This window comes from Budorcas taxicolor, chromosome 11, assembly GCF_023091745.1.
Source record: "Budorcas taxicolor isolate Tak-1 chromosome 11, Takin1.1, whole genome shotgun sequence".
Classification (NCBI taxonomy): domain Eukaryota; kingdom Metazoa; phylum Chordata; class Mammalia; order Artiodactyla; family Bovidae; genus Budorcas; species Budorcas taxicolor.
In genome coordinates, this window is record NC_068920.1 from 45,996,840 (window position 1) to 46,024,434 (window position 27,595).

Genomic DNA, 27,595 nt, shown 5'->3' on the forward strand with positions numbered 1-27,595 from the left:
ATGTAGCAATATCTCACTGTGGTTTTCTTAACATGTATCATCTTGGTGGATATATGTGGAACAACTTTTCATGGGTTAACAGTGTCTTTTGAATACTCCATCTTTTCTTTTTATTATTTTCTTATTTACTTCTTTTCCAGATTTCAGTTCAGTTCAGTTCAGTCGCTCACTCGTGTCCGACTCTCTGCGACCTCATGAATTGCAGCATGCCAGGCCTCCCCGTCCATCACCACTTCCCGGAGTTCACTCAAACTCACGTCCATCGAGTCGGTGATGCCATCCAGCCATCTCATCCTCTGTTGTCCCGTTTTCCTCCTGCCCCCAATCCCTCCCAGCATCAGGGTCTTTTCCAATGAGTCAACATTGGCATGTTGGCAACCTTGGCAACCTGCGCATGAGGTGGCCAAAGTACTGGAGTTTCAGCTTTAGCATCATTCCTTCCAAAGAACACCCAGGTCTGATCTCCTTTAGAATGGACTGGTTGGATCTCCTTGCAGTCCAAGGGACTCTCAAGAAGTCTTCTCCAATACCACAGTTCAAAAGCATCAATTTTTCGGCGCTCAGCTTTCTTCACAGTCCAACTCTCACATCCATACATGACCACTGGAAAAACCATATTTACTGAGATACAATTGACATATAAGCTTAAAGTATATGATGTGATAATTTGATCATGCATATATTATGAAATGATTATCACAATAAAGCCAGTCAGCAATTCTATCACCTCACATAATTCTTTTTTTCTTAAAGAATATTTAAGATTTACTGTCTTAGCAAATATATAACCAAAGTTGCCCCCATAACTTATAACTGGGGCCTTTTACCCTTTGGCCAGTATTTCCCTATTTCCCCCACTTCCTGGCCTCTGGAAACCACCATTCTACTCTCCGTTTCTATGAGTTCAACTCTTCTAGATTCCACATGTAAGTGAGACCATACAGTATTTGTCTTTTCCAACCTATTTCACCAAGCATAATACCCCCCAGTTCCATCCATGTTGTTAAAATCGCAGGATGTCCTTATTTTTTTGGCAGAATAATATAAATACCCCCATTATAGATATAAAACATAATATATAAAATAATATTCATATATATATATCACATTTTATTTTTTCCATTCATCCATTAGTGGGCATTTAGATTGGTTCCATATCTTGGTTAATATTTCTGGTGCATTTGGGAGTGCAACTATCTCTCTGATTTCAAATCTTTTGTATATATACCCAGGAGTGGAATTGCTGAATCACACGGCAGTTCTATTTTTAATTTCTTAAGGCCCATACACACTGTTTTCCATAGTGACTGTACCAACTCACATTCCCACCAACAGTGCACACTAGAGCCCATCCTTTCATGACAGGACTATTGCGTGAAAAACAGTCCCCCTTCCTCCAGTTTTCAGTTCAGTCGCTCAGTCGGGTCCGACTCTTTGGCCTCTTCCAAAACAAAACTAGATAAGGTGCCCTTCCACAGGACTCGGTCTTACCCCCTCTTAACTTGTGATTTCCCATTAAAACTCTGTCTCCTTCATCAGACCCTAATCTCAAAGGGAGCACAGGAAGATTTTGCTTAGCTCCGAATCCCCAGACAGTACATTGCTGTCACAAATCAAGTGCTATCTTTTCAATGAATGAATAATAAAAACCAGAACGACTTCAGTGCTAAAAAGAGGTGTTGGCAGAGAGAAAGAATGGATTAAAAAACGGGCAAGACATAACGACTATCATCCCATTAACCACTCTCCAGGCCAGCTTTGGCTCTAAGCCAGGTGCCAGACCGACCACGCGCACGCGCAGCTCTCTCCGTGTGGCCCCGCCCCGTCCTCGGCCCCGCCCCCGCCCTCAATCCCTCCCTCCGGGCCTTCCCACCTGTCAGCAACCAATTAGGGAGAGGAGGCGGTCCTGGTTGACGCGGTGCTCCATGGGTAGTGTCCCTAGTTACTGTTGCCAAGGCTACGGCTTGCCTGAGGCGGCGGGAGTCAGAAGTTTTGAGAGCCACTGCCTGAGAGAGGTCAAGGGTCAGAGCAAGAGCCTAGGAGGAGATGGTGAAGCAGACGATCCAAATTTTCGCAAGGGTGAAGCCCACTGTCCGGAAGCAGCAACAAGGGGTACGGGTCGGAGCAGCACGGGCGCCGGCGCGGCGGGGCCTCTCAGGCCGGGGGAGGGGCGGCACGCGAGGGTCCCCGGCCCGGGTGAGGGGTTCGGCGCCCGGCGCGGGATGCGGCCAGGCGTCCAGCACACTCGGTCCTGGCACCCGAGTAGCCCACAGACGCCAACACATTGCTTTCAGGGGGCGCGGACAGACACCCAGTCCATTTCCACCCGACACAGACATGCGGGCCCCGATTAACCTGCACAGAACAACCTGCGTACTCCGGGACACACGTGTCCACGCAGCTGCAGACCCGTGCACGCACATGTACATCTGCGTGTATGCGTGATCATAGACTAGCCTCAGCTGTGCGCCCTTATTGCACTTTTCTCGAAAACAGTCATGCAGCTCTGCCCACCCAGGTGCATTCAAACTTCTGTTTCACCCTCGGGCAAAACGTGCAAGCCAGAGATACGTGTCTACACACTCTAAGATGATACGGATGATAGATACAGATAGAGACACACAAAACCTACACGGTGGTTCTTACACAGTGGGCCCTTCGAGTTTTTTGACTATATTGTCATTCTGAACATAAACATCGACATACACTCCTTGCAGATGTAAACAGGTATTTAGGCAACTTACACAAAGAATATACAAACCTTTTATTCTGAAAACATTAACAGCATTTGTTAGGCGTTTCTTCCAGGATGCTAAGCTCAGAAGTGTACAAAGAAGGCTAAGGCATGATCCTACTCTGAGCAGAAATACTTTGAATGCTCCTCAGACGTCTCAAAACATTGTTTTCTTTCCTTGGGAGGGACTTAGATCCTTTGTCTGCATTATCCCTGAGTCTCATGAAAACCCTGCGAGGCTGATGTTTTCCTCATTTTATAGATGAGGAAGCTGAGTCTCAGACAAGTTAAATTATTTGGCTCAGCCAGCCTCCTGGTGAGTGGCAGAACCCTGATTTTAATTAAGGATTTATTTATTCCAAAGCTTTTGGGACAAAACTTTTCTGCCTCAGAAAATAAGGATATAGGCAAGGGCCATCTGAGTCATATTCATGAGTCTCTGGAATGGGTATATTTTTAACAATATTTTATCTCTACTCCATATCTACAAAGAGTGTATGTATATATGTAACAACATTTGCTGTTGTCCAGTTATTAAGTCGTGTCTGACTCCTTTGCGACCCCATGGACTGTATCCCACCAGGCTCTTCTCTGCATGGGATTGTCCAGACACGAATACTGGAGTGTGTTGCTATTTCCTTCTCCAGGGGATCTTCCTGACCCAGGGATCAAACTAGTATCTCTGTCTCCTGCATTGGCAGGTGGATTCTTTACCACTGAGCCACGTGGGAAGCCCGTGTAACATCATGTAAAGTGAAAGTCGCTCAGTCGTGTCTGACTCTTTGTGACCCCATGGACTATAGAGTCCATGGAATTCTCCAGGAAAGAATACTGAAATGGGTAGCTTTTCCCTTCTCCAGGGGATTGTCCCAACCCAGGGATCAAACCCAGGAATCGTCTCCCGCATTACAGGTGGATTTTTTACCAGCTGAGCCACAAGGGACGTCCATGTAGCAGCTCATAATTTAGGATTTGCCTCATGTAAATTTATATATTTAAAGTAAGGAGAATATAGTGTCTTGTCATCGTTTTCATCTTCAGTCTTTTCATTCATGGAATACGGTTAGGAAAAGATGCATGAAAACAGTCTAAGTGTGGCATTTAAAAAATTTAAGGAATATAGCGTATGGAATGCAACCATTGAGTATCTTCCCATTTTTTCTCCTCTTACATTCAGTTACAAGGTTTTTAAAGTACATCACATATAAAAATTGCCCCCACATCCACATTTTCCCCCACCCCCACCCCCAGATTCTTAGCTAAAAATACTGAACCTGTCTGTATTGACTCAGCAGTCAGAAACAGGTGCTTGGATGTGATCATGTGACAGGATGGATAGAGGTGGGGCTTGGGGGGGCCGGTGGGTTGATAGAGAACATTGGATTTAGCTTGAACTTCTTTCCTTAAAGTACAATGTTTGTATTTTTTAAATGTGCTTTCTTTTGCATTTCTTCTGTGAAATTCTATGGAGTGTCTTGTTTGCTACTCCAGAAAATATTTTTAGATATCATATTGTACTTTAATAATGCCAGATTCTTACTGAGTTACAACATTATGCCATTTACGGAAAAATCAGAGAACACAGATGAACAAGTTTTGAATTAGTGTATCCCTACCCTTCCTTAGAAATCCCACTGTTAGCACCCTGTACTTTTGCTCCCAAAGATTGTGTGGTGGTTTCTCTGATTAGATATACTCCTTGTAGCATTAAACTAAGAGTGACTCAAAGGTTTTTTTTTCTTCATTTTGTGGCTCTGTTACTTCATTAATCATACCCCTTGAGACACTATAAATTAAATGATGATAATTTATAGATTAATATATTAAAAGATACATAAGATGACCCTCTGTGATAATTGTAACAGTAGCAGTGCTTTTCATTTGCATAGTGCTTTGTATATTTTGAAATATCTTCACAGTCATCCTTGCATTGGTCTAATTGTCTCCTATTAGAGAACAGCTCCATCTCAAGTATTTTTATGACTAACGGTAGAAAGCCAATCTATTAGACTAAACAGGTTTTCTTGTTGTGGGTTTTTCTTAATGCCTCAAAGAATGGCTTAATGAGAGGAGTGGAAAGCCACTGTTCCTACTCTGTTAATAGTTATTGGCCTTTTTTGTCTTCCGACTACTGTTACAAGTTTTTTTAAAATGTATGGCATCCCTCACTCCTGTATGCTTTTTTGTCTTACTCACCCTTTTCACTCACCTGTCTAACCATTAACCTTTTTTAAAAAAACAATGTAGTACCCTATAGAATATAATTTTTAAATGTCTCTTGAGAAAATCTAACCAGAATGCCTTGGACCCGATGCCATAACTTTCTATGAATAATTTTATTTTACAGCATGACTTTTCTTACATGAATTCCTCACATTTTAAATGAGAGAGCTCAATAAAAATCTGCTTAGGAAAATTATTCAGACTTTCTGGAGATTTAGGAAGGCTTTTTACTTGTTTCAGAATACGACTTTCCCCCCATAATCAAGCATCTAAATGGGTCTTAAACGGGAAGTATTGCTTGTTAGAAAGAATTTTATTTCTTGGTGAAAGACAAGAAGTCTTTTTTAAAAACTTCTAAACCTAATGACTAACATTTTTTATGGTGCATTACAAAATGCTTCCATTTCCATGACATCATTTGATCCCCACAGCAATCTTGTAATGGAGGCGATTCTGTTTTCTTCATCTTATGTATGTACTGAGATGCTAAAAGTGGTGACTGGTCACACAGCCGGTAAATTGAGATCAGTGTTAGACCCAGGTCTTTGGACATCAAATTGTAGACTTCTGTCTATTCCCCATGATCTGTTTATAGGCTGGACTCTTGCTTTTCCTGGCCAATAAGTAAAGGGGTAGATAACCAAGAAGAGAATCAGAATATTACAGTTGTAAAAGGAGTTGGTTAAGACCCTTCATTTCCCTATCTGCTTAAAGAGGTTAAGTGATTTCTCTCAGGTCATTTTCTAATTAGTGGCTGAGCTGGGAGGAGAACCTAAAAAATGACATCAAAGACGTGAATTACATGTGTCTTTTGAAACCACATGTCTTTTATCAAATGCTTAAATCTCTCATGGAAACTCGAGCTTCTTTGAACATAATTTGAATTAGGGCATTCTTGTGAGCTCTCTGAGAAGGCTCAGACCCAGGCCTTTCATCTCTGTGTCTAGCATTTTGTAAATGCTGAGAAATGCTTATTGGTTGTAGTAAAATGTTAATTTCTGGTCCATGATTCCAAAGCAATACTTAGATAATATGTTGTTGTCAGGGCTATTATTTTCTCAACAATGGAGACAGACAAGACATTCAAATACTCAAATTTGAGTATTAGATCATTCAAAGAGGATCTGACCTTTGATCAGGCATTGATTTAGGTTTTACTTTTTGTTCGGTTCCATATATTTGTTTGACTGTGCACAGAGTTTAAACAGGAAAATTATCCAAGTTGTGCTATGTTATGACTTTTTATCTGAAAAGTACAGTTTTTAAAATACTATTACAATGCATGTCATAATAACACGGTCATTGTTCAAGTCATAATTTTATCATTTTATATTCATTTGTTGTCTTCATATTTGCAGATTTATTCCATAGATGAAGATGAAAAATTAACACCTAGCTTGGAAATCATCTTACCTCGTGATTTGGCAGACGGATTTGTGAATAATAAGCGAGAAAGCTACAGATTTAAGTAAGCTTTCCTTTTTTCTTCTTCAGTTCTATTCTACTATTGAAGTAACTCTTGTCCTGCTCTAATATCCACTGTGAAATTATTGGTATCATTTCTTGGGGAGAATGTAGTACAGTTCTCTGTCTTATTTAGTAAATAGAATTCAAGTTGTCTTTTCACTGCTGTGCCCAGAATTAAAAAGGGGGTATATTTCTGTATCCAACAGGTTATCCTAAGATCCTACCCTTTTAAAAAAAAAAATTATATCTGTTTATCAAGTGTTATCTTTTTCCTTTTTGGCCCACTTATAGGATGTTCAATGCATGGCTAAAATTTATTAAAGATGACAACTTAAGGAACAGTCTATATGCTGAATAGGTGAGCTTTCTTAATAGCCTAAAAGGTATAGTGACCTCACATGTGCATACGCACTCTGTACCCGTACTGTCTGTTGTACCAGCCACTCACCATGGGGAGCTCTTAAGCACTTCAAATGGAGCTGGTCTGAATTGAGATGTGCTGTGAGTATGGGACATATCTTTCTGAAAGATTACTAAGAAATAAAAACTATAAAAAAGCTCAATAATTCTTTTCATATTAATTACACAGTAAGGTGATAAAATGTCGAATATATTGTGCTAAAATATATTATTAAATTTAATTTCACCTGTTTCATTTCAGTTAAACAATGTGGATAGTAAAAATTTTTAATTACATATATACTCATATTTATGGGTTGCATTTTATTTCTCTGGCACAGTGTTGAACTGCAAGATTCAAGCAACATTCAGCCGCTCCTGGATTGTCATCAGTGCCTTTGGTCCAAATACTCTTCTAGTAGGCAGGCCTTAAATTTGGAGATTATGGCTGTTCCATAGTGTCTTTGTTCTCCAGATGACATGATTTCTTTTAGTCCACACTTTTAATTTCTGGAGAAGTTTGAGCTCAAGTTAAACCCATGTTTAATCTCTGGGCCAAATGAGAAGGGAATGGCTACCCATTCCAGTATTCTTGCCTAGAAAATTTCATGGACAGAGGAGCCTGGAGGGCTACAATCCATAGCATCACAATCAGTCGGAGATGACTGAGCGACTATGTGTGGTCCTGCTGAAGGCGTCCTAATTGCTCTCTTGTGTTCCTCTCGAGGCTGCTCTGCATGGGCCTTAATCTGAGACTGTTCCTGCCCTTGCCCATGGATAGAACCACCTCGGATATTTTTTTGTTTCTCTCTCTACTTCTTATTTCTCCTCCCTCCTCGTGATGATGATGATGATGATGACGACTGTCTCAGAAAGACTCTCTTTGGTCTTCACAGCTTTCCCCCTTATGTCTACCATGGTTATCTCTCCCGCCACCTCCACCCCATCTTTGTCTTGTGTCTCCTTTTACACTAAGCACAGCAGAATGACTAGCCCATGGTTGCATGGTGAGGTAGGTCTAACCTTGTCCTTGTGGCTCCTCATTGCCTTGTATTCTGTCCATTAAGGAGTAGCCTTGTAATACACGACTTACTTTTCTGAAGGTGGCATTCTCCCACTGGTATAAGCATGCTACATACCTTACTAGCTATGACTTAATGACGACTGGACTAGGCCTGTCTCCACAATACCACAATTTCCTAAAACATTGTGTTCAACTTGACTCTGTTTTATTGCTAAGAAACAATTGGCCATGTTCCTATCTTTTGGCCATTTCCAAAGTATGCTGTATGTTATGCAGATATAAACAGTATATTTGCACATGCACTTATGGAAAAAGTGCTGTTTGCTTATTTTTAAGTCTCTTGATCATTCTTTCTAAACCTCTGAATTAAAAATCTTTATTTTATTTGCTATAATAAAGTTAGATTTATTTTCATAGAAAGATGCCTGCTTACATTGCTGAATGAATTAAACTCAGTTACAACTACAGAGTGTGTAGTATGATCCATATACAGGAAATAAGATTAAATTTAGAAAGTAAAATAAAAGGATTTTTTTTCTTCATGAGCTTCCCAACATCCATTGAGCTTTCCAATTTCCATGATGTTATCCCCACAAGTCAGAGAATAGGAATAGCTTTCAATTTCTGTCACCTATCAGTTCAGTGTAGTTCAGTCCCTCAGCCGTGTACAACTCTTTGCAACCCCATGATTCACAGCACACCAGGCCTCCCTGTCCATCACCGACTTCCGGAGTTCACTCAGACTCACGTCCATCGAGTCAGTGATGCCATCCAGCCATCTCATCCTCTGTTGTCCCCTTCTCCTCCTGCCCCCAATCCCTCCCAGCATCAGAATCTTTTCCAATGAGTCAACTCTTCGCATGAGGTGGCCAAAGTACTGGAGTTTCAGCTTTAGCATCATTCCCTCCAAAGAAATCCCAGGGCTGATCTCCTTCAGAATGGACTGGTTGGATCTCCTTGCAGTCCAAGGGACTCTCAAGAGTCTTCTCCAACACCACAGTTCAAAGGCATCAATTCTTCGGTGCTCAGCTTTCTTCACAGTCCAACTCTCACATCCATACATGGCCACTGGAAAAACCATAGCCTTGACTAGACGGACCTTTGTTGGCAAAGTAATGTCTCTGCTTTTGAATATGCCATCTAGGTTGGTCATAACTTTCCTTCCAAGAAGTAAGTGTCTTTTAATTTCATGGCTGCAGTCACCATATGCAGAGATTTTGGAGCCCCCAAAAATAAAGTCTGACACTGTTTCCACTGTTTCTCCGTCTATTTCCCATGAATATGATGGGACCAGATGCCATGATCTTCGTTTTCTGAATGTTGAGCTTTAAGCCAACTTTTTCACTCTCCTCTTTCACTTTCATCAAAAGACTTTTTAGTTCCTCTTCACTTTCTGCCATAAGGGTGGTGTCATCTGCATATCTGAGGTTATTGATATTTTTCTCAGCAATCTTGATTCCAGCTTGTGCTTCTTCCAGCCCAGCATTTCTCATGATGTACTCTGCATAGAAGTTAAATAAGCAGGGTGACAATATACAGCCTTGATGTACTCCTTTTCCTATTTGGAACCAGTCTGTTGTTCCATGTTCAGTTCTAACTTGCTTCCTGACCTGCATACAAATTTCTCAAGAGGCAGGCCAACTGGTCTGGTATTTCCATCTCTTCCAGAATTTTCTACAGTGTATTGTGATCCACACAGTCAAAGGTTTTGGCATAGTCAATAAAGCAGAAATAGATGTTTTTCTGGAACTCTCTTGCTTTTTCCATGATCCAGTGGATGTTGGCAATTTGATCTCTGGTTCCTCTGCCTTTTCTGAAACCAGCTTGAATATCTGGAAGTTCACGGTTCACGTATTGCTGAAGCCTGGCTTGGAGAATTTTGAGCATTACTTTACTAGCGTGTGAGGTGAGTGCAATTGTGCGGTAGTTTGAGCATTCTTTGGCATTGCCTTTCTTTGGAATTGGAGTGAAAACTGACCTTTTCCAGTCCTGTGGTCACTGCTGAGTTTTCCAAAATTGTTGGCATATTGAGTGCAGCACTTTCACAGCATCATCTTTCAGGATTTGAAATAGCTCAACTGGAATTCCATGACCTCCACTGGCTTTGTTCATAGTGATGCGTTCTAAGGCCCACTTGACTTCACATTCCAGGATGTCTGGCTCTAGGTGAGTGATCACACCATTGTGATTATCTGGGTCATGAAGATCTTTTTTGTACATTTCTTCTGTGTATTCTTGCCACCTCTTCTTAGTATCTTCTGCTTCTTTTAGGTCCATATCGTTTTTGTCCTTTATTGAGCCCATCTTTGCATGAAATGTTCCCCTGGTATCTCTAATTTTCTTGAAGAGATCTCTAGTCTTTCCCATTCTGTTGTTTTCCTCTATTTCTTTCCATTGATCACTGAGGAATGCTTTCTTATCTCTCCTTGCTATTCTTTGGAACTCTGCATTCAGATGCTTATATCTTTCCTTTTCTCCTTTGCTTTTCACTTCTCTTCTTTTCACAGCTGTTTGTAAGGCTTCCCCAAACAGCCATTTTGCTTTTTTGCCTTTCTTTTCCATGGGGATGGTCTTGATCCCTGTCTCCTGTACAATGTCACAAACCTCATTCCATAGTTCATCTGGCACTCTATCTATCAGATCTAGGCCCTTAAATCTATTTCTCACTTCCACTGTATAATCATAAGGGATTTGATTTAGGTCATACTTAAATGGTCTAGTGGTTTTCCCTACTTTCTTCAATTTAAGTCTGAATTTGGCAATAAGGAGTTCATGATGTGAGCCACAGTTAGCTCCTGGTCTTGTTTTTGTTGACTGTATAGAGCTTCTCCATCTTTGGCTGCAAAGAATATGATCAATCTGATTTTGGCGTTGACCATCTGGTGATGTCCATGTGTAGAGTCTTCTCTTGTGTTGTTGGAAGAGGGTGTTTTCTATGACCGGTGCATTCTCTTGGCAAAACTCTCTTAGTCTTTGCCCTGCTTCATTCTGTATTCCAAGGCCAAATTTGCCTGTTACTCCAGGTGTTTCTTGACTTCCTACTTTTGCATTCCAGTCCCCTATAATGAAAAGGACATCTTTTTTGGGTGTTAGTTCCAAAAGGTCTTGTAGGTCTTCATAGAACCATTCAACTTCAGCTTCTTCAGCGTTACTGTTTGGGGCATAGACTTGGATTACTGTGATATTGAATGGTTTGCCTTGGAAACAAACAGAGATCATTCTGTCGTTTTTGAGATTGCATCCAAGTACTGCTTTTCAGACTCTTTTGTCAACCATGATGGCTACTCCATTTCTTCTGAGGGATTCCTGCCCACAGTAGTAGATATAATGGTCATCTGAGTTAAATTCACCCATTCCGGTCCATTTAGTTCTCTGATTCCTAGAATGTCGACGTTCACTCTTGCCATCTCCTGTTTGACCACTTCTAGTTTGCCTTGATTCATGGACCTGACATTCCAGGTCCTATGCAATATTGATCTTTACAGCATTGGACCTTGCTTCTATCACCAGTCACGCCGACAGCTGGGTACTGTTTTTGCTTTGGCTCCGTCCCTTCATTCTTTCTGGAGCTATTTCTCCACTGATCTCCAGTAGCATCTTGGGCACCTACTGACCTGGGGAGTTCCTCTTTCAGTATCCTATCATTTTTCCTTTTCATACTGTTCATGGGGTTCTCAAGGCAAGAATACTGAAGTGGTTTGCCATTCCTTTCTCCAGTGGACCACATTCTGTCAGACCTCTCCACCGTGACCCTCCTGTCTTGGGTGGCCCCACATGGCATGGCTTGGTTTCATTGAGTTAGACAAGGCTGTGGTCCTAGTGTGATTAGATTGACTAGTTTTCTGTGAGTATGGTTAAGTGTCTGCCATCTGATGCCCTCTTGGAACACCTACCGTCTTGCTTGGGTTTCTCTTACCTTGGACGTGGGGTATCTCCTCATGGCTGCCCCAGCAAAGCGCAGCTGCTGACCTTGCAATCGCTGGCGGCTGCGACCGGCGTACTTAGCGCGGCCAAGAGGAGCTACCCCATGTCAGAGGTCAGGGGCAGCAGCCAAGAGTGCCAGCCTGCTACGGCGCAGGAACGCGGAGAGGAGCTACTCCAGTCCGAGGTCAGGGACGGCCGCGGAGAGGATCTAACCGGCGCCTGAGGCCAGGGGTGGGGGCGGGAGGAGCTACCCCACGTCCAGTGAGCAGTGGCTGCACGTGCGCAGGAGGGCCTAGAGGAGCTATCCCACGTGTCACCTATAGGATGATAGAAACAAAAAGTATTGGCTTTAGCATTTTAAATAAAGAAATTAGTAAGTATGTATGTTCAGAGATAAAGTATTTAAGCATTTTAAAGGCTGTTTTCACCCAAGAAAATTCATGCAGTCGGTAAATCTTTATTGCCCATCCACTGTGTGCTGTTTTAATGGCTGGGACTACAGCAAGGAGTGCACCAGACTTCTGCTCTCAGGTGCTTGCATTTTAGTGGGAGAAGATGAACGGGCGGTGTGTGTGTGTCAGAAAGTTTTGAGTGCTGTGGAGGAAAATACAGTAAGGAAAGGCAAATAAAAATTGCTGGGATGACCGGCAGCAAACTGGAGGCATGGCTGCAGTTTTTCACAGGGATTTCAGAGAAGGTGAACATTTTAACAGAAACTTGAAGGAGGTGAGGAAACCAGACACTCTGCTGTGTGAGAGATGGGGATTCCAGGATCAGGATAGGGCAAGAATGGAGTTCTGGCTTGCTTGAAGAAGCACGAGGAATGTATGTGGCTAGAAGAGAGTGAGCAAGAGGGCTGGAGGGAGACGAAGGCTAAGGTGTAGCAGAGTGGCCAGGTCCTTTGGAGCTTTTCCCGAAGCGCTCAGGGAAGGTAATGGAGGGTTGTGAACAGAAGAAGGGACTAATTTCACTTATGTTTTAGCAGGATCATTCTTGCCAATGTGTAGATAATGGACTGTAAGGGGGCCAAGGGAGACCAGGCAAGAAGTTATCGTTGCCTGGGGCCAGAGTAGTAGCGAGTGGAAATGTTAAGAAGTAATTGGGTTCTTCCGGGTGTATTTTGAAGGTCAGACTAGCAGAGTTTGCTGATGGGTTGGATACAGAGTATAATGGAAAGAGAGGAGTCAAGCATATATTCTAAGATTTTGGACTGAACTTTGAAAAAAATGGAGTTGGCACTTACTAGGATGGAGAAGACTGGAAGAAGCCAGTTTGGGATGAGAAGAAATCAGCATTACCACATTTGAAACGGAGAGTAGGAAAAACTTACACCATCTTCCAATCCCAAAGAAGGGCAATGCCAAAGAATCTTCCAATTACCACACAGTTGCACCCATCTCACATGCTAGCAAAGTAATGCTCAAAATCCTTCACCCAGTCTTCAACAGTATGTGAACCAAGAACTTCCAGATGTACAAGCTGGATTTAGAAAAGCAGAGGAACCAGAGATCAAATTGCCAATGTTCGTTGGACCATAGAAAAAGCTAGAGAATTCCAGAAAACCATCTACTTCTGCTTCATTGACTATGCTAAAGCCTTTGACTGTGTAGATCACAACAAACTGTGGAAAATTCTTAAAGAGAAGGGAATACCATACCACCTTACCTGCCTCCTGAGAAACTTGTATGTAGGTCAAGAAGCAACAGTTAGAACTGGACATGGACAATGGACTGGTTCAAAATCAGGAAAGGAGTATGTCAAGGCTATTTGTCACCGTGCTTATTTATATGCAGAGTACATCATGCAAAATGCCAGGCTGAATGAAGCACAAGCTGGAATCAAGATTGTGGGGAGAAATATCAATAATTTCAGATATGCAGATGATACCACCTTTATGGCAGAAAGTGAAGAGGAATTAAGAGCCTCTTGATGAAGGAAGGTGAAACAGGAGAGTGAAAAAGCTGGCTTAAAACTCAACATTAAAAAAACAAAGATCATGGCATCTGGTCCTATCACTTCATGGCAAATAGATGGGGAAACAATGGAAACAGTAACAGCCTTTATTTTCTTGAGCTCCAAAATCGCTGCAGATGGTGACTGCAGCCATGAAATTAAAAGATGCTTACTCCTTGGAAGAAAAGCTATGACAAACCTAGACAAACCTATTAAAAAGCAGACATTACTTTGCCTACAAAGGTCCATATAGTCAAAGCTATGGTTTTTCCAGTAGTCATGTATAAATGTGAGAGCTAGGCAATAAAAAAGGCTGAGCACTTTTTTAGTGACGTTTTCAAACTGTGGTGCTGGAGAAAACTCTTGGGGGTCCCTTGGACAGACAGGAGATCAAACCAGTCTCTCCTAAGGGAAATCAACCCTGAATATTCATTGGAAGGACTAATGCTGAAGCTGAGGCTGCAAAACTTTGGCTACCTATGACAAAGAGCAGGCTCAGTGAAAAAGACCCTAATGTTAAGAAAGATTGAAGGCAGGAAAAGGGGACAACAGAGGATGAAATGGTGAATGGCATGACCTACTCAATGGACACTAGTTTGAGCAAGCTCTGGGAGATAGTGAAGGATAGGGAAGCCTGGTGTGCTGCAGCCTATAGGGTCAGAAAGAGTTGGACATGACTGAGCAACTGAACGACAGCAATAACATGACCTCCTAATAAATTGAAGGACCTGCTTGGAATCAGGAAACTTAAGTTATACCTCAAGGCACACTCTAGGTCAGCTTCAGGACCAAGAGTAAATTGCTTCATCTCTCCAGGTCTCAGTTTCTTCTTCTGGAAAGGATTAGATTAAACTTCATAAACTCTATGATTTTATTTTGCTTTTTAGTGGCTTTCAGAAGACAGCTGATCATAATGAATTTCCACATGATTGTACAGCTCTGTTATATAAAATAAGATGTTTGAGAGTGATTATATTTGATGTTTAATGCACAATGTATGATTTATTGAACCTTCTCCCATCTCTTTGGTTTACACGGTGGTAGATGTCATTCCCTTTCAGGAAGTGGGGTTGTATATCTGTGTTAGTCCCTCAGTCGTGTCTGACTCTTTGCAACCCCATGGACTGTAGCCCACCAGGTCCTCTGTCCATGGGATTCTCCAGGCAAGAATACTGAAGTGGGTAGCCATTCCCTTCTCTAGGGGGATCTTCTCAACCCAGGGATCAAACCCAGGTTCCCTGCATTGCAGGTAGATTGTTTACCATCTGAGCCACCAGGGAAGTGTAAGGAAGTAGGGTTGGGAATGACTAATTCATTAACTCAGTCATCACCAACTTGGTAAAAGAGTCAAAACAGCCTCAGAAGCATCGTCATCACCGAAAAGCAACACTGGGTCCGTGCTCAGACATCACAGTGGGCAGTTCTCCAAAGAGCGCTTGAGCAGCCGCATTATCTCAATATTCATATCTGAAGCCCTCAAACACCTTTGGGGTCTTGAGGAGTGTTCTGACAGACTCAGTAAATATTGCTAAATTATAATCCTGTCTGCTAAATGAGTACCCAGAGTGCCTTACAATCTCTCTTTATATACAGTTTCATTATTTGCTTCTTCAAAAGGGTGGTTGTTATGCTATAGGAATCTTTTGAAATGAATGTTGTTGAAAGACAGTGAAATTCATTCCATTTTATATTTCCAACCCAGCTCCAGACATCCTTCTGAACTCCTTAGTAGTGAAAACAAACCTACATTTCATGTCATCTCTACTTTAATTGAACTTGTGCCCAACTCATTTGTGTGGGCAGACACACACACCACTATGAAAGCTGCTTAGGACATGTATGTTTCAAAGGCTTTGCTCTAAAATCCTCCCCCTCCCAATTTTTATTTTGAAAACTTTTAAATATGCAGAAGAAGTGGAGGGAATAATGCAATCAAATCTCCTCTACCGTTAGTGGGAGAGTCACCAATTATTAATGTTTTGCCCTGTCCCCTTATATTCTCTCTCTCTCTGTCTCTCCGCCTTCTCCTTGCCTTTTCCCTGCCTTTTCCCCGCTTCTCACCTTTCCTTCCCCGATTTGTCTTGCTGTCTCTCTCTTCATGATGTTTGAAATGGGGGCCATACTTGCTGGTAGTGAGTAAACACACTGTATAAGGATGGGTTGTGCATCTTCTTGGGGCTTCCCTGGTGGCTCAGATGTTAAAGGATCCACCTGCCATGCGGGAGACCTGGGGTCAGTCCCTGGGTTGGGAAGATCCCCTGGAGGAGGGCATGGCAACCCACTCCAGTATTCTTGCCTGGAGAATCCCCATGGACAGAGGAGCCTGGCGGGCTCCAGTCCATGGGGTCGCAAAGAGTCGGACACAAACTAAGCAACTAAGCGCAGCGCAGCACAGCACAGTGTGTCTCCTCCGAGTGTTGGAAGTGCCTGTGACCCTGTCCCAAGCGGAGTTAGGTGCCATTGCAATAAGGGTGCCGTGGACACCATCCTGTCTCCCCAGTCCCCCAGCTGTGCCAGTCAGATCAAGATATCCTTAACAACACAGCTCTATTTTAACTTACTGTTTGACTTTTGACTTTGAGCAACAAAATGAAATAAACTATCCTGAGAATTAAGCAGCTGATCCTAGGATGCAGTAATTAATGGAAAATAAACTTCAAAACATTAAAACTAAGTTCAGCAATCATGCATTTCACAGCTGCGTCTTTTTCTTGTAGGTCAGACATCAGAAGTTCTTTGGCTGTTTACGTCTTGTTCTTGGGTTTCCATTTCATGCACTTAATCTCGATCTGAATTTGATGCCAATTGCAGACACTGTCGCTCTTGAGAGCTAAAAAACACACAGTTTATTATTTGGTTCAAAGCTGCTGCAGTTTTTCAGAGGGATTTATTGTGCAGATCTTGTCAAAGCAATACTGTTTACCCACCATTTGTATACAGGGGTACAAGAGCTCAGTGTGTTTGGGGCTACAGGGCAAACATTGTGTTAGGTTAGGTAAGCCTAGTGATGTAAATATGGGGTAATTTACAGAGCTTTTAGGAGGAAAAAAAATGGATTAATCCAATAGTGTTTGAAGGCTCAGCGTTTAAATAATTACTGTTTTCACATTTGCAGATTTCAAAGGATTTTTGATCAGGATGCAAAGCAGGAGACCATTTTCGAAAACATTGCCAAACCAGTTGCTGAGAGGTAGGATTTCCTATATTTTGTTCAGTGGGTTAGTGGTTTTTCATCTTGCCTTCAATTCTCAGATAATTGTGGTAATGCGCTTCAGTCTATCAATTATATACTCAGGCTGCAGGGCATGTGATGATGGTAGCGCTAATACTTTTTCTTCTTACAGCTTGTTTGTTTTAGATTTAGATACTGAGCCTCAAAACAAACCGGTGAGACGGATAGAATGGCTATCACTACTCCCATTTTGAAAGCTATGTAAATCTCTGAGGACTGGAGAGACTAAGTAACACTGCTCAGGGTTGGTAGCTGGTGGTGGCAGAGTCCTGGATGGTTACTCCTAGCTGTTAACTCCAGTGCTGTTTGCTCAGTACAGTACTTCACGCCTGTGGTTAGACGGACGAAGGACTGTGACACCTGGGAGGCCGAATTCTGATTGACCCAACTCTGCTGCTGCTGCTGCTAAGTCGCTTCAGTCGTGTCCGACTCTGTGCGACCCCATAGACGGCAGCCCACCAGGCTCCCCCGTCCCTGGTATTCTCCAGGCAAGAACACTGGAGTGGGTTGCCATTTCCTTCTCCAATGCAAGCAAGTGAAAAGTGAAAGTGAAGTCGCTTAGTCGTGTCCAACTCTTCTCGACCCCATGGACTGCAGCCTACCAGGCTCCTCCGTCCATGGGATTTTCCAGGCAGGAGTACTGGAGTGGGGTGCCATTGCCTTTTCCAGACCCAACTCTACCTCAGGGTAATAACTCTATTTCAAAACTTGGCTCTTCACTTAGGTCCCTTTTGTTTCTGCATATCCAGGTAGTTCTGGGCTGCTGACTACTAAAACCAAACTCACCTGAGAATACATAATCCTGAATAAATCAGAGTGCCATTTTATTAATATATGTTGGTGAAGTCTCCTTGGTACTAGATGCTCAAGTCCTTAGATAAGCACCTTCTCCTATAGGGAGTCTATATGGGAAACTACTACTAATAATATGGCTTTCTGCTCCTGAAATCATTGGGTGATTTTAATTATCTAAGTATCCCCAGATACTTCTATCTTTATGACTAGAATGAAAAATACATCTGCTGAACAGACTCATTTTTCAAGTCTACTGATCAGTGCATTCTCAACCACAACCTTGCCGAAAATGTATCAACACATATTGTCTCCTAAGTACCTGTTTCATGAATACTACTCAAACCATACCCTTCTCTCTCTTTTTTTCCCCCCAGCTTTATCGAGATATAATTGACATATGACATTGTGTAAGTTTAAGGTATATGTATTGCTTTGACACATTTATAAATGATATCACCAAAATGATTATCACCATAGTGTCAGCTACCATGTCCATCTCATCACGTAGTTCCCATTTCTTTTTTGTGCTAAGAACATTTCAGATTTGCTCTCGTAGCAACATTTAAGTATTTGGTCCATATAAGAGTATTATTAGCTACAGTCACCATGCTGTCCATTAGATCCCTGACCTTAAGCCCCTCTCTTTTTGTACTGTCTTCCACCACAGTTGGTAAGATATAATTGAATAGGCTTAAGCTATTTTAATTGTAGTCATAATCCAGTAGCATCTCTCCAGACTAAATTCAGGTCTCCTTGACTGGGAGTCACATATTTCTAAAATTCTGTTCTTTTTAGTAATGTTCTAGGTTGTGTCATTTTTCACATAGCTCATCTCATGTGTTTTATTTTGTGATGTCCCAAAGTCATGTGGGGAGGGGACATCAGTTTGTGTTTCCTGGATGTCTATTTATTCCCCCCAATACTGACTACCTTTCCCATCTTGAGCCCGCTTCCCACTCTGGCTCCTGCTGTGCCCTCTGCCTGGAATTCTCTTCCTTCAGAAATCTGCCTAGTTGCTTTCTGAGCTCTTTTGAGGCCTTTGCTCACGTATCCCCTTCTCAGTCAGGCCATCTGTTCTTAGTACCCGACTTGAGTACCTGCATTCCCTGTCACCCTTCCCTATATATTTGTTTTAGCATCTGACATACTATATAGTTTCCTTACTAGTTTTGTGTGTGTGTGTGTGTGTGTGTGTGTGTTTTTTTTTTTTTGCTTGTTAGCCTTCTACCAAAACAAAAACTCCATGAAGGCTGGGGATTTATTTGTTTAGTTCACTGACTTGACAGAGATACCTGACTTGATGATGACAAGATCTCAAAAATAACAGGCAAGAGCTTTGTTATCCAGGATGCTCAAGTTGTTATCAAGGTTGCTCAAGTGAATTATATCATTTATCAAGAGGAAACATTCCTCATTGTCCTTTTTAATACTTTTCTTCTTGTATCCCAATTTTCCTGAAACTGATTTTGCTGGGTTTTTTTTTTCTCCCCCCTGTTGGGCTTTATCTAGTGTCTCTGTCTCAAGCTCTTCACTCAGCTGCCCTGTGTCATTTTGTTTTTAAATATAGGTCTGGTGAATAAAATATAGCTGACTTTTGCCTTTGTAGCCAAATTCAGAGTCCCTGATATTTAATTAATTACTTTAATCTATTTATATTTATTATAGTTACTATAATAGTGTTTGGAGCAATTCTTCTCTGTTTATTTTTTTCCCCATTTATCATACTCTCTATTTTTTTTCTTTTCTTGCTATTTGTTTGTGCTCTTTGTTGTTGTTTTTGCTGCTTTATTTTCTCTCTCAAGGTGTAAACACTTCTCTGTGATTTAATTCAGATATTTAAGCTCATCTGTGCTTTTTCTCAGCATCTAAACTTCTTCCCTCTTGCTTGTCTGGCCCTCTTCTGCTCAGGCAGGGCCCTTAGCATACTTTTACTTTGCCTTTCCTACTCTCCTAGCAATTTAATTGTTGAGACCTACCCATAATTCCATTCTGGGTCATTAATTATTTTCTTGATCAGCATTTACTTAAGCTTATCTGTAAGTTTTATTTGTTTCTTTGCTCATCACTGTTTCTTATACTTATATCTGTTTCTTGGGTTCCCTTTTAGTTTTGCTAGTAATCATCATTAACAACTTTTTTCGAGAGAGCTCAAGACTGAGGAGCCTTCTGAAGCTTTCATTCTCCTTCACAATTAAAGGACCATTTGGCCAGGTATAGAATTCTAGGTTAAAAAATAATTTCTCTCATCTCTGTGAAGACATTGCTTCATTGTCTCCTTGTATGCAGTGTTGCTGAAGAGATGCCAGGGTCTATCTGGATCTTATTTCTTCTTAGGAATTATGCTTTTGTCCTAGATGTTTTTGGATTTTTTTTTCTTTTTGTATTCTCTGTCACCTCCCTTTTAAATTCTTAACTTTTACAACTTTATTTTTTTCATTTGTAGGAAATGAAAAAAAAGTCTATTCTTGTTTATTGGTGTGATGTCCTTCTTTCTCCTTCCAAGGAAAATTAGCATCTCTTCTTGGAAGCGCTGGCTTTTCTTTCTACATGCAGCTTCTCTATGTGAATGTTCTGTTGTAGAGTTGGTGCCTTGCTTTTCCCCTACAGAATTTTCTCAGACGTTTGGTGATTCTCAGGGGTGGGCTCACCTCTGTCAGTTGCAAGGGCCATCGTCTGTTTGGGAACGCGGTTTCTGTTCTCCATAGTGTGTGGGCTTTGGGCAGGGTGTCCCTGAGCGGGTCTGCTGGGTGTGAGAACGCTGCTTTCTCCCGGTTGTTGCTTACCACCAGGGACTCTGGTCGCTGTCAGTAATCCAGGCTCTTCCTCTTCTGGAAAGTGTTCTTCAACGTTGGATGGACAGATGGAGGCAAACTCACACCTCTCTCTGATTTATCTGCAGAGGAGGGGGTTATTAAGCAAATTAACACTGGACTAAGAACTGGGAGAATCACTATTTTCATTGCCTTTAAATATGTCATATGCAGTATGTTCACACTTTTTGAAAACTTGAATTGTGTGACTCTGAAATGGTAAAATACAAGGTAACAATAAAATCTCATTTATATACAATATTTGAAATAATAATTACCCCCATAAATTGAAAAAAAAAAAAAGAATTGTTTAACTTGACAGTCCTGGTGAATGGAATCTGTACCACTTTAGATGTGAAACAGAAATGCCTGCTCCTGATGAAGATTAGTCTCCAGGAACAAATTCCCAGCATAAATCCAGTTCATCTCCACCATCCCTTTAAAGCTTCTCTATTGGGCTAACCCATTGTAGCTTAATTCTGGTTTCTGTGTGCAATTGGAGCTAAATAAAATTAATCACATTTCTTTCCAAAATTCTGTAATTCAAGAATCTTACTATTTTTAGACATGCCTTTTCCTACTTAATTCAAATCAGTAATATGACTCATGACTGCAGAATTGCGGGACAGTTGGTGAGAATTCATAAAGCTTTAAACTTGTATTTTTGAGGTTATTTACTGTTCAGCAGTCTCCACTAGGAAGCACATCCTGCCTCTTCTAAACTTTGATTTTTCTGAAATATATCCTTTGTTGTTTAGTGACAGATAAAAACTACCTTCTATCATATTAATTTTGCTCACTGGTTTCGGAATAACTTTTTGGAAAGATAAAATTTAGGAAGTCCGCAGATGTGTCTAGTGTGTGCTGTTGAACCATAGAGAAGACTTTGTAGCTTTATTTGATACGTTACCTGGGGTTATGCTTCTCAGACTGGAGTGTGTCTATCTTGGAAGTGTGTGGTACTTTACGAGGGGATACTTGAAGCTGCAGACTGAACATGGCACATCATTCTGGAGTGTGAATTTCACTTAAAGACTGACTCAGAAAACTTTGAGGTCTAGACTTTTTGGAGATTTTATCACATGCACTTGTAAATCTGCAGAATCCCAGTGTTCCAGCCAATCTTATGTTATACTTGAAAGCTTCAGATGTAGGAAATTTGTTTTAGTACAGTGAGTGCTTTAGGAAAAATTTGGAGATTTAGAGAAGAACATGGTTGGACTGAAATGAATAGGGTGCACATTGCCAGGAGGACAGGTTGTGACAAAGATGTAGGTCCCCACAGTGGGCCCCACAGGACGGGTAAAGCCTCTGCATTGCAACAAGGCAGCCAGGTTGGTTTTGGAAATCTGCTGTGAACCACCGCTTTTCAACCTTTGATTTCATGATATCAAGGGCAGCGTGTCAATTTATGAGAAGAAGAGCATGAGGGGAAAAGAAAGCTCCCAAGGTCACGACCTCAGGGAGAATGTCTGTCCACCTGCGCTCTGACTGGGTGGGAGGCCAGGGCTTGGTTGAGGCGTTTCCTCCTAGAGCAGGTAGTCTCACCCTCCCATGGGGCCAGGACCAGGCCCATCAGGGCTCGCATCTGTGCCCTAGAAAACAGGCCTGGCTGGTGACGCAGTGGGTCACATCGCTTGCCCAGTTTCTGCAGCACAAGCAGTGCACATAGATCCTGCACCTTCAAGACAGGAGAAGCAGACAGGAGACAAGCAGGGCCACAGAAGAGTATTTAATATAAATGTCATTGGCCAGCGGTTCACCTCCATGTACTCATGCTTCTACTTTGGCTCAAAATAATTTAGCAACAAGTAGAATAATCACATTCTGGCCTCAGCCCTGTGATAACTTATTGTGTGACTCTGGGTCAGGCATGTCCCTTCTGAACCAGTTCTCCCATATGAAAAAGGCTGATGCTAATAATACCAAGTTTACCAGGTTCTGAGGATGCAAAGAAGCAATGCCGGTGAATGGACTTTGTGAACGTCTATGCCCTGTTCAATCTAAGGGTTAAAAAGTTAGAAATCTTCATTATCTCTGGCACTTTAAAACTCTGCCCACTCACTTCTGTGTCCAGACGAAGGTGAAGTCGATGTACTTCTCTATAAGTCTCTTCCTTGTTTTTGTTGCTAAGTTGTGTCCGACTCTTTTGGGACCCTATGGACTGTAGCCCACTGGGCTCGTCTGTCCCTCAAATCCCCCAGGTAAGAATACTAGTGGTTGCCATTTCCTTCTCCAAGGGATCTTCCTGACCCAGGGATCGAACCTGCATCTCCTGTAATCCTCTTACTAAGTACTGCTAAAAACTCTGGGCATTGTATTTAATAGAACATAAACGGTAGAGATAAAAGGGTAGACTGGTGAGGGGGCCTCGGGACCTAAAGGAATGACCCAGCAGTGAGTTCCCAGTGCCTTTTTTGGTCGTTTTTGTTGCCTGGTGTATTCCAGACTGGATGCTAGAAAAACTGGCAACCAAGAAACACCAGTAGACTTAGATAAAAGTGAAAAAAGTGAAGTCGCTCAGTTGTGCCCGACTCTTTGCGATCCCATGGACAGTAGCCTGCACCAAGCTCCTCCGTCCATGGGGTTTTCCAGGCAAGAGTACTGGAGTGGGTTGCCATTTCCTTCTCTAGGGAATCTTCCCGACCCAGGGATCGAACCCAGGTCTCGCATGTTGTAGACAGACGCTTTACCGTCTGAGCCACCAGGGAAGTCCAGACAAAAGTGCCCACCAAATTCTGCTCTCTATAACCAAGTCACCAGGAAAGGGGGCAACCCAGTGAGACAGACATTTTTAAATACTGGTTGCCCTACTCCATCCAAATACTATGGAAAAACCCACAGCCCCACCTTCATCCAGACAGCAAAGCCTGGCTATGACAAGGCACCCCATTCCGCTGCTGCCAGGGTGGTATCTGAGAAGGAGTGGAAGGACTTTCCTCCCCTCTCAGAGGTAACAGCTTCCCCTCTCCCCTCACCCAGGTTTTCAGTGGAAGTCTTACAGGGATCCTGGAGTTCACCACCATCAGCCTCCCCACCCTGCTGTGGGAGTCACAAGGTGCCCCACCCTCTCCTCTCCAGGGAGGTGTCAGTTGAGGCCACAAAGGGAGCCTGAAGTCTCACCTCTGCCCATTGGGATGAGGCCCCCCCATGCGTGTCGGGAGAGGCGGAGTGGGAACCAGGCCCCTTTCCCTGCCTGGCCATAGTGAGGTGACACCGGTAGGGTGGTGTCGGGAGAGATCTGCTAAAACAGGAGTTTTAAGTATGGTCTAGACTCTATAACTCATGCCTAAATTGTCCAGGACACAATGAAAATTATGCATAAATAAGAAATATCAAGAACTAGGAAGTCACCAAATTCCATAAGGAGAAACTGTTAACAGATGCTACACCAGAGATAACGCAGATCATAGAATGGTCTGACAAGTATTTTAAAGCAACCACCATGAAAATGTTTCCGTGAGCAATTGTGAAAGTGTTTGAAAGAGATGAAAAGATACAAAGTCTTGGCGAAAAAAACAAAAAGATATAAAGAAGAACCAAATGGGAATTTCAGACTTAAGATATAATAACTGAAATTAAAAATATAGTGGATGGGTTCAATAACAGGATGGAGAGGTCAGATGAAAGAGTCAATAAATTTCAATATGTAACAATAGAAATTAGTCAATTTGGGCAATAGAAAATAGACCGGAAAAAAAAAAAAAAAGGTGTTTAATGAAGCAAAAAACAAGGCATTACCAGATGAGTTAAAGCAGGGAAGGGTGAAGGGATTTAAAAGGAAGTAAGAGAGTTCCAGAAACACATCGATTTCTGCTTTATTGACTATGCCAAAGCCTTTGACTGTGTGGATCACAATAAACTGTGGAAAATTCTGAAAGAGATGGGAATACCAGACCACCTGACCTGCCTCTTGAGAAACCTGTATGCAGTTCAGGAAGCAACAGTTAGAACTGGACATGGAACAACAGACTGGTTCCAAATAGGAAAAGGAGTACGTCAAGGCTGTATATTGTCACCCTGCTTATTTAACTTCTATGCAGAGTAAATCATGAGAAACGCTGGGCTGGAAGAAACACAAGCTGGAATCAAGATTGCCAGGAGAAATATCAATAACCTCAGATATGCAGATGACACCACCCTTATGGCAGAAAGTGAAGAGGAACTAAAAAGCCTCTTGATGAAAGTAAAAGAGGAGAGTGAAAAAGTTGGCTTAAAGCTCAACATTCAGAAAACGAAGACCATGGCATCTTGTCCCATCACTTCATGGGAAATAGATGTGTCAGACTTTATTTTTTTGGGCTCCAAAATCACTGCAGATGGTGACTGCAGCCATGAAATTAAAAGACGCTTACTCCTTGGGAGAAAAGTTATGACCAACCTAGATAGCATATTAAAAAGCAGAGACATAACTTTGCCGACTAAGTTCCGTCTAGTCAAGGCTATGGTTTTTCCAGTGGCCATGTATGGATGTGAGAGTTGGACTGTGAAGAAGGCTGGGTGCCAAAGACTTGATGCTTTTGAACTGTGGTGTTGGAGAAGACCCTTGGACTGCAAGGAGATCCAACCAGTCCATTCTAGAGGAGATCAGCCCTGGAATTTCTTTGGAAGGAATAATGCTAAAGCTGGAACTCCAGTACTTTGGCCACCTCATGAGAAGAGTTGACTCATTGGAAAAGACTCTGATGCTGGGAGGGATTGGGGGCAGGAGGAGAAGGGGACGACCGAGGATGAGATGGCTGGATGGCATCACTGACTCGATGGACGTGAGTCTGAGTGAACTTCGGGAGTTGGTGATGGACAGGGAGGCCTGGCGTGCTGTGATTCGTGGGGTCGCAAAAAGTTGGACACGACTGAGCGACTGAACTGAACTGAACTGAACTGAACTGAAGGCTTCCCAAGTGGCACGGTGGTAAAGAATGTGCCTGCCAATGCAGGAGCCACAGGAGATGCAGGTTTGATCCCTGGGTTGGGAAAATTCCCTGGAGAAGGAAATAGCAACCCACTCCAGTATTCTTGCCTGAAGAGTCCCATGGACTGCCTGGTAGGTACAGTCCTTGGGGGTCACAAAGACTGACTGAGCATGCTCGCAAGGTTTCTATACTTCATTCAGATTGGTAACGTGTCAACACATCAGTGGACCTCTGGTAATGGAATGGTTCTGCATCTTCATTGCATTGATGGCTATCTGAATCTACATGAGATGAAATGGCATAGAACTCTACACATGTATTGTACCAATGTTAATTTCCTGGCCTTGATAATATACTCTAGTTATACGAGATTTAACCACTGAGTTAAAGTTTGAGTTTGAGTTTCCCCAAACTAGGTGAAGGTACACAGAACCACTCTGTACCCCTTTTGTAACTTCCTATAAATTTATAATTATTTCAGAAGAAAACATTAATATTCCCAGATATGAATATTTTAGTGTCAGTTGCTTTATGATGTTCTTCTATTCAGCAAATTCAGTAATCTGAATGATTAGATTTGAACTTCTCCCCCTTGGGTCTCAATTCAATAAAATTAATTTCATTAGACATTCACCCAGACATGCCTGCCAATAAACGTTTTGTTTTTCTCAGAGTTGGCTTTCAAACAGAACACACTGGTCAACCACCAAATTGTACAAAAACCCCTTGGCTCCCACAGATCTATTCAACTTCAGGCCACAACTTCACTTAAGAGATGCATTGTTTATAGACGTGTACCTGTACTTGGCTCCACTTCCTACTACTCTGAATTTCCCTATAACAGCATGTTTATGGCTTTTGTGATTTTACTACTTTTCTTAAAGTTTTAACACTTTAAAAATTATACTCTCAATTGAAAACATGGCTCTGTGTTTAAAAACAGCAACATATATCTGCTTAAGGGGCTTTCCAGATGGCACTAGTGGCAAAGAGCCTGCCAATGCAGGAGACGTAAGAGACTCGAGTTTGATCCCCAGGGTGGGAAGATCCCCTGGGGGAGGGCATGGCAACCCCCTCCAGTATTCTTACCTGGAGAATCCCATGGACAGAGGAGCCTGGTGGGCTACAGTTGATAGGGTTGCAAAGAATCAGACACGACTGAAGCACCTTAGCACACATGCACATGTATCACATTAACTACCTTCAAGGGTTAACAGGCAAAATGACACTGAGTATCTGAATGTCAGAATATTGGGAAGAAATGAGGAAAGGTCTTGCCACACTCAGATTGAAGATAGCTTCTCTTCTTCATTCTGGTGTTTCAGTGTTTTAAGAACCCTCTCTCACATAAAATGTAGATACAGATAACATCGCTTTCCAAGTTTCCTTTTGGAATTTTGTTTTTTTCTGTCGCAACCTGCTTTTCTGTTGAGAAACTGCTGAGAAGCCCAGAAGTGTTCAGGCTACAATTAGTAGAAATATGGGTGTATCACAACAGAATTAATGGTCCCCTGAGAATCCACCTGCCAATGCAGGAGACCCAGGTTCAATCCTTGGGTCAGGAAGATCTCCTGGAGAAGGGAATGGCAACCCACTCCAGTATTCTTGCTTGGAGAATTCCACGGACAGAGGAGCTTGGCGGGCTCCAGTCCATGGGCTCACAAAGAGTCAGACACGACCGAGTGACTAACACTTTCACTGTCTTTCCAGTCCTGTCTACTCAGGACTTCCTGCTCCCCTTCAGTTGACGGCCTCCTGCTGCAGGGTCCTGCGGCTGTCTGTCACTCACTGCACCACACACTCTTCTGCCTAAAGTGCTTCTGTAATTTGTGAACAGATGAGGCTGGATGTGCCAAGGTATTAACACAGGAAGCAGCCCTCCAACCAGTGACAGACAGGGGTGGGGGGTTGTTAAATACAAAGGCACCTCTTCACCCCTCGGTGGGCACAACGCTAAGGCCTGTTCCTCGCCGTCCCCCAGAGAAAACCAGTGAGACTGAGTCCCCGCAGCCCACGGTGGTGCCTGCTCTCTCATGTACCTGAAGTGGCTTGTTTTCCTTCCCTGCCTAGACTGGAGCTTCCGGGACTCACCTCCCAAGTAAACTATTCCACTCAACTCCT

General features: G+C 42.4%; 1 protein-coding gene across 1 annotated transcript in view; it reads left to right on the plus strand.

The window, feature by feature from the left end:
* Positions 1-2,046: 2,046 nt before the first annotated feature.
* Positions 2,047-27,595, plus strand: part of KIF6 (kinesin family member 6) — a 417,940-nt gene continuing 392,391 nt past the window's right edge. Inside the window, exons 1-3 of the mRNA XM_052648206.1 lie at positions 2,047-2,112; positions 6,316-6,425; positions 16,840-16,914. Of these exons, the coding sequence (XP_052504166.1) occupies positions 2,047-2,112; positions 6,316-6,425; positions 16,840-16,914 (251 nt within the window). The remainder of the gene's footprint in view (positions 2,113-6,315; positions 6,426-16,839; positions 16,915-27,595) is intronic.